The 20,103-nt window shown below is 42.6% G+C and overlaps 1 protein-coding gene across 1 annotated transcript in view; it reads left to right on the forward strand.

The window, feature by feature from the left end:
* TENM3 (teneurin transmembrane protein 3) overlaps positions 1-17,669 on the forward strand; it is a 216,801-nt gene extending 199,132 nt beyond the window's left edge. The window contains exons 22-25 of the mRNA XM_012657467.1: positions 6,676-6,972; positions 10,001-11,612; positions 14,410-14,540; positions 16,841-17,669. Of these exons, the coding sequence (XP_012512921.1) occupies positions 6,676-6,972; positions 10,001-11,612; positions 14,410-14,540; positions 16,841-17,596 (2,796 nt within the window). The 3' untranslated portion in view covers positions 17,597-17,669. The remainder of the gene's footprint in view (positions 1-6,675; positions 6,973-10,000; positions 11,613-14,409; positions 14,541-16,840) is intronic.
* Positions 17,670-20,103: the final 2,434 nt, after the last annotated feature.

Consider the following 20,103-nt stretch of genomic DNA (forward strand, 5'->3'; position numbering starts at 1 on the left):
GTTTAAATATAGAAAGTTTTCCAAAAGTGTAAATATGTGTATTGAAAGAGATAGCCTGGCCATTGAAAGGTGAACTCTTTCTTCGCATTCTCAGTATTTTAAAACTACAGTTTGGGTACATAGAAGAGTATGAACCTCAGAACCTAACTGCTGCCTCTTCTCTGTTGATGGAAAACTCCAATTTATATTACTTTTATGAGAAATGCAATATTTCTGATTATGCTAGTGTAATTGAGCTTTGCAAAATGTTCTCTGCAATTCCTTGTTATGTGTTTTTTTAAATCCATCTCACATTATGGGCCAGATATATCAAGGCATGTGAAGGCAAGCTGTGATTTATGATAGCTATTTGGTAAAGACAACGTAGATTAAATACTGAAACAGGTTGCAGAAAACCACCTTTAGCCACTATAAACTGAACCTGATTCATTCCTTCTATTTGTAAGCAAATTTCAGTTTATCAGGTAAGTGTAGATAATTCTTCCCAACATTACTTCCCTTGCCATTTAAAAAAAAATTACTGAAAATGAAGGAGAAAGAACAAAACATGGGGCTCACTGTCAATGTCCATTTTTCTGCACCCAAAATGATTAAATTATTACCCTAACAGGCCAACATTATTAACCTTGGCAATCCTTCAGGATAAGAAAACAGCTACTAAATAATGTCTCTGGCTAGAGAAATGAAGTTAAAAAAGGAATCAGTGGATCAAGTATGACTGTGTCTAACTTACAGGTTATGTTCTTATTCTACTTCAGTTGCCAGACAGGTGTTTGGGACTCTAAATATATGGTCTTCTGGGGCCAACGCTGTGTGCTCCCCCTTACCCCATGGCAGCCTGTGGGAGCAGGACACCCTGGTTCCAGTCCCATGCAGGTCCGTCTGGCAGGCTGCAGCTGGGGAGGATGGAGGGAGGTCAGCTAGCAAGAGGGTTGAGAAAAAAGGATGCAGGGCACCAGCAGGAGAATGAGATTGGGGTGAATAAAGCAATGGCCAAGAAAAGAGAAGCTCCCAACATCTTCCAAATCACTTTCCTGGGGTCACGGTCATGGTCATGGTCTATCGCCAAAGTGAACTCCCGCTCCTGCCTTTTCCTCTGCTGAACTGAGGAGGCTGCCACTGCCTGCAGCCACATTTGCCACCTCCACTTGCCATGCTTCCCAGGGCCCCTGCTGCGGGGCCTGCGGGGCACAGAAAGCTAGTTCACAGGCTAATCCCTGAAGGCGGAATGATGTGTGCGTGTACACACACACACACACACACACACACACACACTCACACTCAGCGTCACACCACTTCTCAGACATGGGATTTCATCAAAAGACACAACGGTACTGCTCACATTTGTGCTCCTCGCTCTGCATACCAAAGAACACACAGCACTTAACTCGAATTTTTAAAACTACGTGTTCTAGATCGGGCTCTACTTTTTACCAATAGTAAACCTTATGGGAAAGTCATAACATCTCTGAATCTCAGTTTCCTTATCTATATCATGACATCTATATTATGACATAGATAATATAATATTATCTATATAATATCACATGATATAGATACGATATGTACATATAGCTATATCACAGATCAATGAAATTTACCCTATACTCCTCTGTTTCACGCAATTGTTAACAAGAATCAAATGAGATGATGTGAAAGTAGTTTGAAAATCCAAGACGTAGTTATACATTCCCTAACCCTACCCCAGATCCTCGCAACCACGTACACGAACACTGGGCATTTCCACTCACACAGCAACGGCTGGGAAAGAGCTGATCAGCTTGCCGGGTGGGAGAGTATCAGTGGAGACAGGGAAGATTGGGAAATGCTTGGTCCAGAAACTGACCACGTGACAAATTGGCTGCTGTTCTTTGAGAAAAGTTATATATAAGTGTATCCTGTTTTTCCTTGTAACACTGCCTTTCAAGACATAAAAAGAAGTTAGGTAGGGTAGAGAAAAAGGGAGGAAACCCAATCTCAAGTCTCTGGTTCTCGGCCTGATCCTAAACGAAGAAAATACCTCACTCTTAAGGGAGAAAGAGACCAGAACACATAGGCACAGGTGTTAGTTTCTTTCTAAATGGCAGAACCACAATGCCTCAGCGAGACATTTCAGCAAATAAACTATTTAAAATGGCCTGTGCAGTCCCCCTGAAAGGAGATTTCCAGCTGATATGTCTGATTGCTCTCACAGAGACAATGCCAAGATCGCAAGGGAGGGTTTCTTCCTTTCAAGATAAGATTGGATGTGCCAGCTCTGACTGCTAATTCCATTCCTCTGTGGATTCTAAGAGAGAAATGCTGGGAAGAAAGTGATGATATGAAAATCTGGTTTAAGGACGGAGCCTGGAGTCTGCCAAAAGAGGGGAGTGGGAGGGAGGGAGACCTGGGCCCACCGAGGCCGGCAGGGTCAGCCAGAGAGCCACCCGCTCCCGTTCCGCCCTTTCTGGAGACAGAGGACGTCTCCTCTCCTACCACGCATTGTTTCCTAGCAGAAAGTTCTCTTCATTTTTAAGTTATTGACCTAGATTTAGCTGTAAGCCTGTCACATGGTGGACACTCAAATATTTATCCAATAAATGAAAGAATGAGGAACGCCAACCTTACAATATGGAGTCTCTCTATTTTCACTGCACCTAGATCTTCCGAAGAGAGGGGCTCTGTGTACACCCTTGCAAACGTCTGACTGCTGTAAACAAACTTGACATTAGATATAACAGAATAAACAGAGATAACACTACATATGTGTATATAAAATAGATTAAAAAGTTAAAAAGGCAGGGAGCAGAAAAGGAAAAATTATATATGAAACTAGCATCGTGGAAAGCATTTTTGTGAAGCGGTGCATTGGCGGAGAAGGGCCTGGATGCAGCAGGAGGTGACAAGCACGTGAAGGCGTCACAGAGATGAGGGTCAGCACAGCAGGGTAAAGACAAGACAATTCCATAACTTACCAGTTTGCAGCCACATTTTTTTTAAAAAAATGGATATACATACATAGCAGTTGCTTGTCTTTGTCTTATAATATCTGGTAAATATTCCCAGTTTTTTATCAGGGCCGGACTTTAGAACCAACCTTCAATCAGTTACAAAAAATCGTCATGGTGTTCTAACAATAAAACTCATCTCCTAGAGCTGCCTAGAATTCAGAGGCTTAGAGAAAAAGCTGTAGTAAATCATTTAAAAAAGAAATTCTCAAAATTTGAAAGCCAAACGTGTGTTTAAAGGCATACATAAGTACGATAGCACATTTCCATCTCATTATGCCAGTCATATTTGCGTGGTGGCCTACTTCTCACTTTCGTCGCAGCGGCATGGCCTGGAGTGGGATGGCACAAGGCAGCTGGCACTTGCCGACGGGGGCGGAGATACAACACAAGCTGTAGTAAGTTGATGCTCTAACGGGGGGCAAAGGAGCCCCAATACTGTCATCATGTGGCTGGGCAACAAGCTAGCCCTTCCTCACTTCCCTCCGTGACATCTCGGATAAGTGAGGCGTAAGCCAAGAGTGCTGGCACCTCTCCGTGGGAAAATTGTTGCATGTCACTATGGCATAGTTTTTCAAGCATTTCAGAGGGAAAATTACAGCTGTCCCCCTTCCAGCATCAAAGGGCTGTTGTGATTAACTATAATCATGCTGGACATGATCTTAGAAAATGGAGATTTTCCATGCTTACTTAAAAGAAATATTGTATACCACAAAGGAATTCGTGGTGATCTCTTATCCATATACAACATTTGGATTCATTTTTATATAGCTGGAGGTATAGTAATGATGAGATACAAAGTTTTTCATCTTTAGATTAACTATTTGATTTAACTTGATATTTTTATAATGATTAAAAACAGTTATTAAAAGCCCACTGGGCCATGGAGTAATGCTGGTGCTTTATAACTGTTAAAAACAAAAAAAAAGATTGAGAAGTCACCCCGACTTCATGAAGGTGTAGTGAATCAGGACCACGTCCCGTAATGGAGGCTCCCTGACTGCTGTGCTGTTTACCATACCCAGAGGGGGAAAAGCCCAGGCATGTTTGGAAGGGAGAGAAAATACTTGATATCTGTGAGTGGCCTTTGAAATTTTCCGTATTGAATAACAGTGGCTGGTGCCTGGAAGCGGTAGGAATGGTTAAAGCCTTGCCTTGGGTTGGGAATTTGGGGAAGAACATGGCCACATCCTGTGTCTTTCCTTCTCACTTCAGTCTGAGCCTGTAAGAAAGGCATTGTATACAATGTTTGTCTGAATAAAAAGAAAGATATAAACTTCTACCCAGATGTTTGGTCACACAATGCTTCTAGATGCTTCCATCGGTGACATGTTGGTATGCGACTCGCACAGTGGTAACAGTAATGACTGCATTTGACTTTCGTCTGGATGTGTCCGTGCCGCGCAGCCACACTCACAAAGCAAAAGGCAAATCAGAAGCCAGCGGTAGCAAGGTGTCGGCAGCAACAAGGCAGGGCTCCCCACAGCAACCGATAGTACCCGATCTGCAGCCCAGATTCCTTACACTCTAAGCAGAAATATGGCAGAGATAAAAGAAAGCAGTAAGGAACTGAAATGCAAATTGGAATGAATGCAAAGGGAAAGACAGATGGCGCAACGATGTGGGCAGCTTCGTCCGTGGAAACTACGCAGTCGTCTTTCATGGTTACGTGAAACCTGGAATAACCTAAGGAAGAAAAATGGAAGGCAAAGCTGAACATTCAGGGTTTTTTTCTTTTTTCCTGTTAAAATACAATTGGAGAAACCCGAGACCTAAGAAAACCATTTAAATTGTGCAAAACCTCTTCTTAAGGCATCAAAAAATGTAGTGCAAATATAAGCTGAAGAACTTGACTCTGCCAGTTATCAAGTGATTTTGATATCAAGTCTTTCTACAGACTTTAAAAAATAAATTTGTAACGTTTGCTAGTAGCTTCTTTCCAAGGAACACGAAGCATTCTGCAAAGCTAAACTCGTGAAGTTTCACGAAATTCACATGAGGTGGGGAGCAAGTACTACGCAGACATTTCCACAGGGAAAAATAGAAGCTCAGAAAGCCGGCCACTGGCTGGCCAGCATCAAACGGCAATCATGGAAAGACAGAGCCTGAGGGACCCAGTCCAGCCTCTGTATTTACAGCCGGGCAAAACAGCATCAGAGAGGTGGAAAGCTGGAAGTCATGTTGCTCCGAGGCCCTACTGGGGAGTTCAGGCTTTCTGATTCCTACGGTCCTTCCCAACACACGCCCTCGCCCCGCTGTATCTGCTATGGTACAGTGCCGTGGGGTTTCTCCCATGTCAGCTGGATCTGAAAGGACAGGACTGAAAAAGGAAGATCTCCTCATTTATACCCAGGGCTCCGCCCTTTCTCATTTTTTATAAATCATTTCTGGGTGTTTCACCCTCAGTATCACTTCTTTTTAGCTTAGAATGTTACCTCTCTGCGGACGTCAGAGTACTCCCTTTGAACAGCTAATTGGAGAAGTTTAAGCTTAAGGAGTATTTTTGCATGAGACATGTTTAATGTCAATGATAGAATGCAAAAATTAGTTTTATCCCACATTTTACACAGATATACATGCATATTACATATGTACATATACATATATATGTATATAGATGTGAGTGGTATAGACATATATATATGTATATAAAATTGATCAGCTGAAGCTGTTGATTTTGAAGGTTCTGGCTAGGACATGGTTATGTAAAATTAAGATTTTCCCATTTAATTTTTAACAATTCAAACAGTTAATGAGCATTTTAGAATGTACAAGCCACCGCCCCTACAAAGGTGCTGTAGAAGACCAAAGAAGGAACAGGCCATGCTCTGTGTCCTTCAGAGGTTCACAATCTGCAAACACTGTAGACCATTTGGAAAGTAGAATCTAACTGGGGCCACATTTCTGTTGCAATAACGAATGCTGATTTGCGTGTGCCTTGGATCACAGAGGAACAGCCAGATTTCGTCAAAGATTCTGGACATGGCATCTAGCCACACAGACACCTTAGTACAACAGTGTGGCACTGGATTTGTAAATTAACTACAATATTCAGACTGGCTATATATGGTGATAAAGGACACTGAAGTCCCTGCCAGTTAACGAGATCTTATCAAGAGAAAAAAATGTTCTAAAAAACTGTGGCATTTCAGCACTGAGCCAAAAGCAATGATCGTGTTTGTAACCTGCTGCTATTTAAACTCATTAATAATTTACAGTAATGTGGGTTCCAACTTGTACTTAACTGCTCTTCAAAGGGTTAGAGTCACATTTACCACTGTGTTTTATTTAATGTAGCCATGATTAATTTACTAAGCAATTATGTTCTAATGTCTTATTGGGGGAGGAGCTTTGAGTCATTTACACGTTTATCACCTTTAGATCTTTGGAACAAACTTTAAAGCAAATACATGTTGGTATTTTCTTATCAACTGTTTTAGTTTACAACATTTAATTGAAAAGGTTTTGAACAAATGCCAGGCTGTCTTTCTGCTAAATAAAACCTTTTAGAGGAGCAGTTAATCTACTGCCTTGCACTTGTACCCAAGAAGTTGCTAAATTAATTTACTGACAAAGAGATCAATCATCATAAATGGTGTTTAAACAATACCGGGGACTCAGAAGAGTAATAAGTGACTAGTGTTGGAATAGCATGATTTATTTTATCATCTTGTTGGTGTTGTAACAGGTTAATGGCAGAAACCTCCTTTCAGTTGACTTCGATCGAACAACAAAGACAGAGAAGATCTATGATGACCACCGTAAATTTCTTCTGAGGATCGCCTATGACACATCCGGGCACCCAACTCTCTGGCTGCCGAGCAGCAAGCTGATGGCTGTCAACGTCACCTACTCATCCACAGGCCAAATTGCCAGCATCCAGCGGGGCACCACCAGCGAGAAAGTGGATTATGACGGACAGGGGAGGATCGTATCTCGGGTCTTTGCTGATGGTAAAACATGGAGTTACACATACTTGGAAAAGGTATGCCTACCCGCTAAGGTTAAAAATAAGGAAGGGATGATTAATATTTTTCAGCAATCACCCAGAGCACTGTGGGAGGAAAAAATCGTGGCACATGAGTGAGTCCCATTTATTATGCTAAGTATCAATAGGGAAGTCACACTGGTACAGCAGTGATGAATTTCTGCATTAGCAAAGTAGTTTTTCCTTAGTTAAGTTCTACTATCCGAGACCCTTTTAAGTGATTTATGCTGTAAACAAACAAGCACTAACACTGTCCACCTGCCAAGCTTATACACTGACAACATTCGCAAATTGGACCTTGAGCATGTAAGTCACTTGTAAATAATTTCCGCGCTAGCTCTTTCGTTTATGAAAGAGCCTTACATTAGCACAGTCAAAGCTGTCAGTTTTGTGTTGCTCCTGGCAGAGCTTCAACATAATCATAAAAAGCATGTAGATCCTATTTATGCATTATTAACCAAAAGAGGTTATTTTCTTAGAAAGCCACACTTTCAGGTACTCTGTGGCATCTCCCCTTTCTTCTACATGTAAAAGTAAGCATCCTAGCTTAGGCGTTTTCCCTTAAGAACTACGCACGATTGTAAGAATGGAGACTTAGAGTTCCACACGTGCAAAATGCTAAATTGTACGATGTGCAGCTTGGGGTATTGACCGGGGTCGGAGGGAATGAACGTGAAAGAAAAGCAAGAAAGAAAAGTCAATCTCCCTGTAATTCCTTTCTTAAAAAATATAATCCACCAAAGAGCATATTCATAGGATCTTTCATTTGCCTTTGAGACAAACGTTCACGCTAGAAAATGACTCAGTTTTGAGTTCTGATACGTCTCCCACCTCAAAGCACTCCGCCACCAATTACACAGACGCACACTCTTAAAGTTACTGCCTCCACCCCTCCGTGCATCACAAGTTGTGCAGAGTAACTTCTGTCACCCAAATAAATCGCATCCACGTCATTGCTGTGCTCACCTCGCACAATCTTGTCCATCAGCAGAGGTGCTCTGCAGAACGTCTCGGTCCAAACCCAACCCCGCGTGCTTGAGCCATCCCATCTGATTGTAGGAGGCCTACACCCAGGCTGTTCTTCCTGCTCTTCTGAACCTGTTTCAGATCCAAAGCTCACTGTAGGATGCGACCTCTCTTCAGGCCGTCTCCCAGCTCTGCAATGCTCCCAGCCAGGACCCTCCCGGCCACTCTGTCCCCTTGCACACTCACCATTTCTGCTCTCCTTGGGAGAGACTCACCCTTGAGATCATGGACTGTGCCTATTAGGTGACAAGCTCCCTCCATGCTAATCACCCCCCTCTCTAGGTGGTTATTGAGCTGGTTATTTGTTGAGAGGCCACAGAGTGAGGCCCCCAAATGTACCTTCATGGGAACAAGTCCTAACCCCCAACAAATATTTCACCCTCTAACCTAATAAGCCCCAAGGCAACGTCTCCAAGTGGGAGAGGGTCACTGCTTCATTCTGGAGCAGTTTTCCCAATGTAAATGTATTACAGGGGAAAGTAACAGAAATATAAATACACAGACCCTAAAAATTGATAGGAATGATCAAAATGTGACTGAAAAATGTTTAAAGGGAGCCAGGAGCATATCACTGACAAGGGCTCTTGTGACAAAATGACAAAGGCAATGGCCAAGGTCACCTTCGTGCACCAGTGGGGATCAGAAAAACCAGTAAGTCCTTTCTCATTGTCTTTCCCAAATCCCTAAAATCTACTCAAACTATTTCCATTTCCTTGCTAAGATAGACACACTAAGCCAAAACTTATTCATAGCAAAACAAGTAATATTTTACTAACTACCATCAAATATGATTTTAAATGATTGCAAAACTAGGTACTAGAACTTGGTGAATTCAGCACTAGTCCAAGCCTTCCTTGGAAGAATGGAAACTATTAGGAACCTCTCTGAGGACACTCACTACACACCCTGTGTGCAAAACTTGCCCTAGATATGCCCACAGAAGAGATTCTACAGAAGCTTAAGTTCTGCAAAGAAGTCAGTCTCAGGAGGGCTCCCAGCCTAACCATCCCTGTGCTACCATCATTCCATTTGGCCTAACAGAGGTGAGGGAAGCGTCCTCAGAGGAAGAGCCGCCCATGCCCTGTATCACTGTAGACTTTTACTTATCCAGCCTGGGTCTACCTTCTCTCATGCTGATTGGCCTAATAAATTACTGCCATTTGTCTTTCTGCAATGACTTACGAAACAGGCAGTGTTTATTTTTATTTATATATTTATTCATTTCATAATTCAGCACCAAAGCAGTATGTAGTCCAGAAACCATTCTTATAGCACGTAAGATACAAATCAGATTTGGTACCTACAAAAGGAAATATCAGAATGTAGATTTTGTTGTCAGTACAGATGCTTTGTAACAATTTGCAAAAAAAAAAAAACCCAATATCCAAATCCATATTTCTACTAAGGGCATTTACAGCTCTCATTCACCATGTGATTATTAATTTAGCAGTGTTTATTGACGTTGATGCTTTATGTACACATTACCCATTTTTGGCTGATTTTATGTCCCTTCTTTATATTGGGAATGTTTTGCTCCTCCCCCAAATACACTGGAAATTTACACATGATTTGAATAGTCCTTCAATCAAATGAGGGGGGAAGCCACGTTACTAAATAATTGCTAATTATGGATAGATTGCATTTCCCATATGCTATTTTCTCCTTGAAATATTGTCTTTAAAGCAACTTTGCTCGTGCTTGTATTACGACTTATCCAAATCCATTGACAATCTGCTGGCTGGCTGTGAATGCCTGCAAACAGAATGCCAGTCATGACAGGCATCACATTAGGAATCAAGAGCCACTCATTGCAGAATCCCTCACAATTAAGCATTCAAGCAAATTAGGCAGGGAATCGTTAACAACATATAAGGTCAAGGATAACTCAATTAAAATGAAAATCATTTTCTCGAATGGAATGTTTCTGTGCGTTTGTGGTCACTAAATCTGCTTTCCCCATTCACAAACATTGGGTAACAAATATGTTCTCTCCTTACAGTCCATGGTTCTTCTGCTTCATAGCCAGCGGCAATACATCTTCGAATATGACATGTGGGACCGCCTGTCTGCCATCACCATGCCCAGCGTGGCTCGCCACACCATGCAGACCATCCGATCCATCGGCTACTACCGCAACATATACAATCCCCCGGAAAGCAACGCCTCCATCATCACAGACTACAACGAAGAAGGGCTGCTCCTGCAAACCGCTTTCTTGGGCACAAGTCGGAGGGTCTTATTCAAATACAGAAGGCAGACCAGGCTCTCAGAAATTTTATATGATAGCACGAGAGTCAGTTTTACCTATGATGAAACAGCAGGAGTCCTAAAAACAGTAAACCTCCAGAGTGATGGTTTTATTTGCACCATTAGATACAGACAAATTGGCCCCCTGATTGACAGACAGATTTTCCGCTTTAGTGAAGATGGGATGGTAAATGCGAGATTTGACTATAGCTATGACAACAGCTTCCGAGTGACCAGCATGCAGGGTGTCATCAATGAAACTCCGCTGCCCATTGATCTCTACCAGTTTGATGACATTTCTGGCAAAGTTGAGCAGTTTGGAAAATTTGGAGTTATATATTATGATATTAACCAGATCATTTCCACAGCTGTAATGACTTATACGAAGCACTTTGATGCTCACGGCCGCATCAAGGAAATTCAATACGAGATATTCAGGTCGCTCATGTACTGGATTACAATTCAATATGATAACATGGGTCGAGTAACCAAGAGAGAGATTAAAATAGGACCTTTTGCCAACACTACCAAATATGCTTACGAATATGATGTTGATGGGCAGCTCCAAACAGTATACCTCAATGAAAAGATCATGTGGCGGTACAACTATGATCTGAATGGAAACCTCCATTTACTGAACCCAAGTAATAGCGCACGCTTGACACCTCTTCGCTACGACCTGCGAGACAGAATCACTCGACTGGGTGATGTTCAGTATCGGTTGGATGAAGATGGTTTCCTACGTCAAAGAGGCACAGAGATCTTTGAATATAGCTCCAAGGGGCTTCTAACTCGAGTTTACAGTAAAGGCAGTGGCTGGACAGTGATCTATCGTTATGACGGCCTGGGAAGGCGCGTTTCTAGCAAAACCAGCCTGGGACAGCACCTGCAGTTTTTTTATGCTGACCTAACTTATCCCACTAGGATTACTCATGTCTACAACCATTCAAGTTCAGAAATTACCTCCCTTTATTATGATCTTCAAGGACATCTTTTTGCCATGGAAATCAGCAGTGGGGATGAATTCTACATTGCATCAGATAACACAGGGACACCACTGGCTGTTTTCAGTAGCAATGGGCTTATGCTGAAACAGATTCAGTACACTGCATATGGTGAAATCTATTTTGATTCCAATATTGACTTTCAGCTGGTAATTGGATTTCATGGTGGCTTGTATGACCCACTCACCAAATTAATCCACTTTGGAGAAAGAGATTATGACATTTTGGCAGGGAGATGGACAACGCCTGACATAGAAATATGGAAAAGAATTGGGAAAGACCCAGCTCCTTTTAACCTGTACATGTTTAGAAATAACAACCCTGCAAGCAAAATCCATGATGTGAAAGACTACATCACAGGTAAGCGTGTGTTTTTCCTTTCCAAGTGCTGAATTACTGTAATCATTAGATTAATACACAAAATACCAGAATTGCTTTTTTGTTAAACTTTATAGTTGGCTCATGCAAAATCAAATCAAACGCCTCACCTTATAAGTGTATTTATTTCGCTATGGAACCATAGAGAAACCACAAAAGGAAAATGAGACATAGTTACTTCCTATTCTGCCTGCCAATGCTCAAGGCCACAAGTTTTTGAAATGACGTGAAGTCTAATCATTTAAAGAAGGGAATTGACACGGATGAGCAAACAATGTCATGAATTCAGAGTCCCAAAATTAGAGTTCCAATCCCAGCTCCTCTCCTACAAGCTGTGTGGCTCTATAGGCAAGTCACATAGTGCTTATGACTTTCGGTTTCCTACACTATGAAATGTGGATAATAATGCCTACTGTATGGCATAAAATATAAGAATACATGAAATTCTGCATTAAACGGTAACTACCTTTACAAATGTGCAATGTTGGGCTTTTTAATACAAGTGTAAAGTTCTCGTGGAGATAATCAGTGTGAAACACAACACGGTGTGACACACCATTTCATCCCTGGAAGGTGTTTAATTCCCTCTTCACCACACGCACCTCAGGACGATATGGAGCAGTTTCTCCCCATCAGTTTCTTAGTCAATGGATCCTGTGTCTGGTCTCACTTCTTCTGTCTTCTTGTACCATTGTCTTCATTGCCATTTAGTGCAACTCTTGCACGGTGACACTACTAATAGGCACACTAATTTTTCCACCAATACAGGGTAATTTTCAAGGAATAGATTTAAGATGTTTCCAAGTTTAGTGCACGATGCTGTTTTAGTTTTGCAAGATATGAAACGTCAGATCCCACTTCTGCCACCACAGAACCACCAAGATGTAAAACGGACCTAAGGTTCTTGCGATGACTGCTCCAGTTCCCTTTAGTGAGCCAACTCCTTTTTACTCAACCTCTACTCCCAAGAATTCTGAAACCTCCTGCTTCCACCTTCCATTCCTGATTTACACTGCCACAGTTAACCTCCCTGCTGCATTCGTGTTTCTTGGAGGAAATATCTTTTCTGTTTTTTTTTGGTTCGTTTGGTTTGGTTTGGCTTAAGGTTTTTGTTTTGTTTTTCTTGGCTTGTTAGGTGCTCCTTCAGGCTGCCTCTTTTCTAGCTCAGTATTTGAGGCATACTGAGATGTCTGTTCCCTCGGTTCTCAAAACAGCTCTCAACACGCAGCCCGTTCATTTCACGTCTGCTTCCTACCTTTCCAGACTGCCTAAAGCATTTAATATCTCTCTTCCATGTGAACCCGCTGAAAGTCCCTTCTTTCAGCATCCTTATTCGGTCACACCCTTATGGTATTGTCATTTGGGGTTTTGCAGTACACATCTGCATTGACATCCCATTATCTTGGCAGTGCTTTTCTATAGTTAAGACCTTCTGATTTTCACTGGTATGCAATGTTCAGAGTAAGAGAATTTTTGCCCCCCGTACTCTGACATTTGGGAGAAATAATTTTCCCCAAAATATAAGATTGCCCCTACACACACAATCTTGTCTACACTCTCACAAAGAAAAATGTGTCACTTTCCATCCTGTGTGAACAACTTGGGACTTCTCTCTCCCCACCACCACTGCCACCATCCCATTTAAAAGAAGGAGACTATCACTGGTTTTGCAGCCATATGATGCCTGGACAAAGGATCTGCCAGCCTGGCAATGAGGTGAGAGTTTGTGCCCTAGAGAAGGAAATGGGAAACCAGTGGCTCTCCATCATCCTGACAAGCAGTTTACCACTGGTTATTTAAGGGGTGTTGACAGGGGCTGACTGAAAGGCTGGAAAGCCCACAGCTCCTGAATTCATCCTCTCCTAGCAACGTGGACTGCAGGGAATGCCATAGCAGCATTTTCTGAAAAACATCAAAAGAGAGATGGAACGGCATAAAATATATTAGGTGGAATGCAATTTCAAATTTCCCAGCAATGTGCTTAATATATAAAATAATCTACACCCAACTGTACTCATAAAGCTGCAAGCCTGCTGAGTAGTTCTGTAACATTATAACCTCCAGAATAGAATAAAAGCCTTATTCTGAGCCTAATGGCTTTTGGAGTCACATGGCGATATTTTAAAATACCATTTTAAAGGTTTCCAGGTTTGCTCCCCAAAAAGTTTGTCTCCACCTGTGCACAGTGAGCCTTTGAAGTCACAACTGATGGTAATCAGGACTTCTGTGCCCTTGGCCAGTTTTGCCAGCTTTCAGCATTCATCTTTGATTAAGAATCAACCGTTGATTTTAATACTCTCAATTTAGAGTTTTTATTAATAGAAAATGGGTTGTGGAAGTCCACATATCCTTAGGCAATCACTTTTGAAAGCTAATAACACACAACGTCTATTTGAGACCAGCCTTTACTAACTACAAAAACAAATTCCATTTGTTTTCTACAACTGCATCTCTTTCATGCCGCTGCGCGTTGTTATTACCCCTTTTATCACTATTAGCAGCACAGGATGCAACTTAGCAGGAATGACAGCTCGTCCCGTCTGTGTGAGTGTCTATTACTCTGCATTTTTTGTAGCATTTGCCATAGTTCTGCTATGAAGGTAATTGTCCTCAGGTCTAAAAATAGAGGGTAGGTTTTGAATTGTAGGATGAAGGCAAACATGTGCTCTTTTTGAGATTATTATTTGTGAAACTGGGGTTTTTTAAGGTAAGAATTTAAATTAATGAATTAGCACAAAATAAACTCTAGCACCTTTCATTTTGAACACTCTTCTCCTAGATGTTAACAGCTGGCTGGTGACATTTGGATTCCATCTGCACAATGCTATTCCTGGATTCCCTGTTCCCAAATTTGATTTAACAGAACCTTCTTACGAACTTGTGAAGAGTCAGCAGTGGGATGATACACCGGTAAGAAACAAAAAGGAAACGCTATGAAAAGGTGATATATGGCTCACTTGTCTTACTTACCCATATTGAATCACACTCCCCTTGTGAAAACTGTACCAAAGATGGTTTTTAATTTTTTGACTCTTTTAGGGAAGAAAAATACCACTTCCTCTGCATTTCCGTTCAACAAACCAGGGGCTTGTTAAACAGGCTTAAATGTGTTTTTAGTGATGCTAATAAAAACACAGAAAGACATTATCAAAAGGTAATAAAATGCAGAAGCTCACTTGTGAGTGCTGGGTTTCTACAGAGAACCCCATGAAAGCACATTTATGGCACTTGGGACTCAAAGGCAAAAATACAATGAACATGAGGACAGGGGGTTCATATTACAAATGAGCAGCCCACAAACAATGTCATGAAGTTCACCTTCTTTAAAATATTAACAGTGTTTCATGGGAAAAGATAAAAAATAAAGATAAATGTTCTCTGGTAAGACTCTACCTAAAACCAGGTGGGTTTATAGAATTTTCTTGAGAATAACAGATCAAGAGGCCTGTAACTGTTACGAGAAATAAAAGGAAAGAAATACAATTGAAAATTGCAAAGTCAAAGCTGCCATTTCAGAAAGTGGCACTTTCAATTCCCACCATTCAGAGATTGGAAAGGAATGTATCACAAAACACCAGAATTTCTAGCTTAAAGCAAGAATAATTAGAGGTCAAGAAATTGGGTTACCCATAATGATAAGAAGAAGAGTGTAGAGTTTCTTAGATTAATGCCCCCCCAGCAATTTCCTATAATTTCAATGACTACAAAGAAAAGGCATTTGTGGTTAACACACATACACACACACACCATATACAATACTAATACCACTGTTTTCTGTTACATGTTTCATACTAAACATAAAAGCAATTCCTTTTTCAGATGTTGCAAATTCAGCCATGTGCTGCATAGCAATGTTTTAGTCAACAACTGCATATATAGTGGTGATCCCATAAGACTATAATACCGTATTTTTATTGCACCTTTAGATACACAAATGTTTAAACACAAATAGTCAGAAACACAAATATTTACCATTGTGTTATAACTGCCTACAGTTTTCAGTACAGTCACATGCTGTACAGGTCTGTAGCCCAAGAGCAATAGGCTGTACCATCTAGCCTAGGTGTGTGGTAGGCTGTGCCATCTAGGTTTGTGTAAGTGCACCCCGTGATGTTTGCACAACAAAATCACCTAAGATGCATTTCTCAGAGTGTATCCATGTCATTAAGCAACACATGACTGTATATCAACACTGATGAAGTGCTGTGAAAACACACTGAAGTTTCCTGATGCATTTGAACATGCACATCCAAATTCTGTATGACTTTCCAGCATGTCTGAAAACACTTAAGTCTAACTGTACAAATGGACTTGCCAACTTTTTTCCTAGGCAGCCTTTTCAATATGGTTCCAGTTCTCTGTCCAGAGAAGCACATCATAAAGACAGCTTAGGGAATCGCTGGCAGAGACATTGAGGCTGCCCCAAGTGCAGAAAAACAACTTTTTCTTTCATTGCTGCACATGAAACAGATGTTTCTATTTGGGAGACACTGGCCAAACATCTGGTAGTATAAGAAATGTCTGAGTTAAGATGCCCCCAATTTAAAAGATTTACCAATGTAGACTGTCCACTGTCCCCAAGTCTGTGAAAAATAATTGTTTTCCTAAATAAATACTCATCCCTGTACATTTCAGTTCTGCCATTACACTGCCAATCTTGAGCTGAAAACCGTGTTCGCGGAGGGGAGGGACAGAGTTGACTTAAATTAAAGCACAAGCATTTCAAAGCATATAAAGTGGGGCCCAGTGATCGGCCCTGAGCAGCCCAGCCTTTCAGATCCTTCTCTGGGTTTGGTGCTTCCGCCTCAGCCTCCCGTGGAGACAGCTCCTGGGACGCAGGACATGATAAGCCGCGTTCCCCACGTGGCGCGGGCCTGGGAGAGCATCTAGTAACTGTACAAGAAAAGCTAAAAACATGAAGATTCTGCCCACATTAGAAACTTAAGAAAGCTTTTAAGAAATACGTGATGGAGCTCAGCCTTTTTATGTTTCAAAACCCATCTGGATCACCTTGAGGGGAAGGGATCTAGAGTGCATTCCTCCACCCAGGGCTGGGCAGGCCTTTCATCTCCGAGGCGCCAGTGGTGGCTTTAATCCCTGCCTCTGCGCTCCCCACCGACCCCCGCCCCCTTCTCTGGTCAGCCGCCAGGAAGCCTGGCCGGTGCTACAGCCGTTCCTTCACGCGTTCCCTGTTGTGTTTTGCCTTCCAGCCCATTTTTGGAGTCCAGCAGCAAGTGGCGAGGCAAGCCAAGGCCTTCCTGTCCCTGGGCCGGATGGCGGAGGTGCAGGTGACCCGGCGCAGGGCGGGCGGCGAGCAGTCGTGGCTGTGGTTCGCCACGGTCAAGTCGCTGATCGGCAAGGGCGTCATGCTGGCCGTGAGCCAGGGCCGCGTGCAGACCAACGTGCTCAACATCGCCAACGAGGACTGCATCAAGGTGGCGGCCGTGCTCAACAACGCCTTCTACCTGGAGAACCTGCACTTCACCATCGAGGGCAAGGACACGCACTACTTCATCAAGACCACCACGCCCGAGAGCGACCTGGGCACGCTGCGGCTGACGAGCGGCCGCAAGGCGCTGGAGAACGGCATCAACGTGACGGTGTCGCAGTCCACCACGGTGGTGAACGGCAGGACGCGCAGGTTCGCCGACGTGGAGATGCAGTTCGGCGCGCTGGCGCTGCACGTGCGCTACGGCATGACGCTGGACGAGGAGAAGGCGCGCATCCTGGAGCAGGCGCGGCAGCGCGCGCTCGCCCGGGCCTGGGCGCGCGAGCAGCAGCGCGTGCGCGACGGCGAGGAGGGCGCGCGCCTCTGGACGGAGGGCGAGAAGCGGCAGCTGCTGAGCGCCGGCAAGGTGCAGGGCTACGACGGGTACTACGTACTCTCGGTGGAGCAGTACCCCGAGCTGGCCGACAGCGCCAACAACATCCAGTTCCTCCGACAAAGCGAGATCGGCAAGAGGTAACGCCCGGGCCGCGCCGTCCTCGCTGCGGGGACACCGGACTGGCCGGCCGCGGTCGCCTCGCCGGGCCGAACACACCGCTTTGCTCAGATTGTTCTGTAGCACAATCCGAATTGGACTCTCCGACGCGGAAGAGCCTTCCGGGAGAACGATACTGGTATTAAAAAACAAAACAAAACCACACAGACACACACGAAATCAAAGACAACTTTTTTCTGAATGACCTTAAAGGTGATCGGCTTTAAAGAATATGTTTACATATGCATATCGCTGCACTCAGTTGGACCGAAAGTAGTAAAAGAAAAAAATAAAGGAAAACGGCCTCTCAACGTTTTGCTCTGGGCCGTCTGTTCCTTGGAAACACTGTACTTAAGGTAAAAAATGCATACAGTGTTTCCAAATATTACGGAATTGTCGACCTTTGCTTACAAGAAGTAGTCTCTCTGCATAGGATGTGATATGTATCTCTGTTCATTTTAAAATGTGGGGGAAAATTGTTGTTTATAGACAACTCAACTGCTTTCCCTGTGCAGCTTTGTAAAAGGACATTGGCACAGTGACTTCTGCTTCGGCGGGGATTTAATAACGGATTTTACAGCGCTAACGTGGTTTGCCTTGGGGAAAAACTGGCAACTAGAATCCTTGTCACTGATAAGCAAAGGAAATCCTGATTTTTTTGTAAATTATGTGAGACAAGTTGTTTATGGATTTTTATATGAATTACAATTTAATGTACATCAAATATTAGTCTCAGAGGAGTTAATTTATGTAAAGTGTTTAAAAAGTTTATACTTAAAAATAAAATGATAAAAACATGTGAACCGTGTGATTTTTTTAAAAGGATTGCACCTTTTGTTATCTGTTATAGCTGTACAGTATAAATTATTATATTGTAGAGATATAACAACTTATGCCTATAATGTCCAGAAGTGTTAATATTTTTGTATTAGGTTGAAAAAAATGTGCAACTTTCTATCACTAGATGGATAGGACAGTGCAATCCTAAGTGGGTGGCAAATCAGAGAACTGCTCCTTTCTCTTCCTTCTCTTATTCATCACGCCAGTGTCCTCAAGCATTATCAACTACGGGCACAGTAGAAAACTTAGAAAACTACAGCTGGTGGAATGTAAGGCAAGATATGAAAAAAACGGGGAGGAGGGGTTCTCTGGCCCACTCTCAGCCCTGAAAGTCCGTGGGGAGTTGAAAGAATTAACAACCCTGGGGTTTTTACTATTATTGTTACCCTTCTTGAAGCTCCATCTCGTGATGGAGGAGAGACCACATCAGATGCCCAGGAAACATTTCTGAGGAGGGAAGGCTCTGATGTAGGCGTGACTGTAAGCACGTGTCTTAAGGTCTAGGAAAGACTGCAGAAACCCAGCAGTGGGCAGCAGCCAGAAGGAGCAGGGTCACTCTGCTAGTCTTGGGTTTGGACCCTTGGGTCACCAAGAGGGACAAAAAAAGGGAGACAAAAGCTCCTGTAAGCCCACATGACCAAACCACCTTGGTTGCTGGCTTGAATGGCAGCCTCTGCTCTGTCTCGGGGAAGCCGGGGGTGGCAGATCCAGCTGGAAGTGAACTGACAGCCGTGCCCTCCTGCACACATGCGTGCTGCGGGAACGAGCCCAGCCGCCATCTGCACTTCGGTGTCGGCTCAGCCGCTCTGACAAGTCTCTTTCGTGAGCACTAAATTCAGCCACAAAAATATTTTTAGAAAATATTCTCAGTTCATTGAGCTATAGTACACACTGTTTTCCTCTATGTATAATGGTGATAAAATATAGCAAGTGAACATGTCGTAAATATAAAGGTTCAAGTGATGTATTGAAAATAATTTTCTAACTGCTTTGTATGTATCACATACTCTAAATTGCACAGTAGGTGTGTTTATTAAACAGACTGGCTGGGAAAGTTTCAAAATAGCTACTGAATTTACAGTATCAGTGCTATTACTGTCTTTGTGTATTTGGTAGAGCATACCGAGTAATTAATCTTCTAATGAATGCTGATATTTTATTAGAATGAAAGCACAGATTAGCATTAATTTTTTTATCCTGGAAATCCTTTGGCAAGTATTATGAAGCCCAAATTTAGAAAACTATGAGATTTCAAACCACATAAACATGGCTCTGTTTTACATTTTATTTTTTAACTGTTAACTTAGGTATTTGCAGTTCTGTTCAATGGAACTTCTGCAGGACTGTATTTAGCATGCTGTAAGTACTTTTGGGTGAAATAGGCTCTGAGTCTAAATTCTCAGAAATGTTTCTGATGTATTGACCATGAAAAGCTTGTACCACATGATAGAAATCATAGTCTCAACCCCTTCTTGACATGGACTGGTCTTTACACCGGCACCAACAAATGACAGATCTGGAGTATCTTCTGGTGCTTATTTTAGATGAAGTCAAATCAACCCAATTAGTGTCTTGTTAGTAGGTATAATGAGCCTATTTCTTTCTAAAAAGACTTGTGATCTGGACATGCTTTTACAAGAAATAGTGACCTT

Source organism: Propithecus coquereli, unplaced genomic scaffold, assembly GCF_000956105.1.
Source record: "Propithecus coquereli isolate 6110/MARCELLA unplaced genomic scaffold, Pcoq_1.0 Scaffold543, whole genome shotgun sequence".
Classification (NCBI taxonomy): Eukaryota; Metazoa; Chordata; class Mammalia; order Primates; family Indriidae; genus Propithecus; species Propithecus coquereli.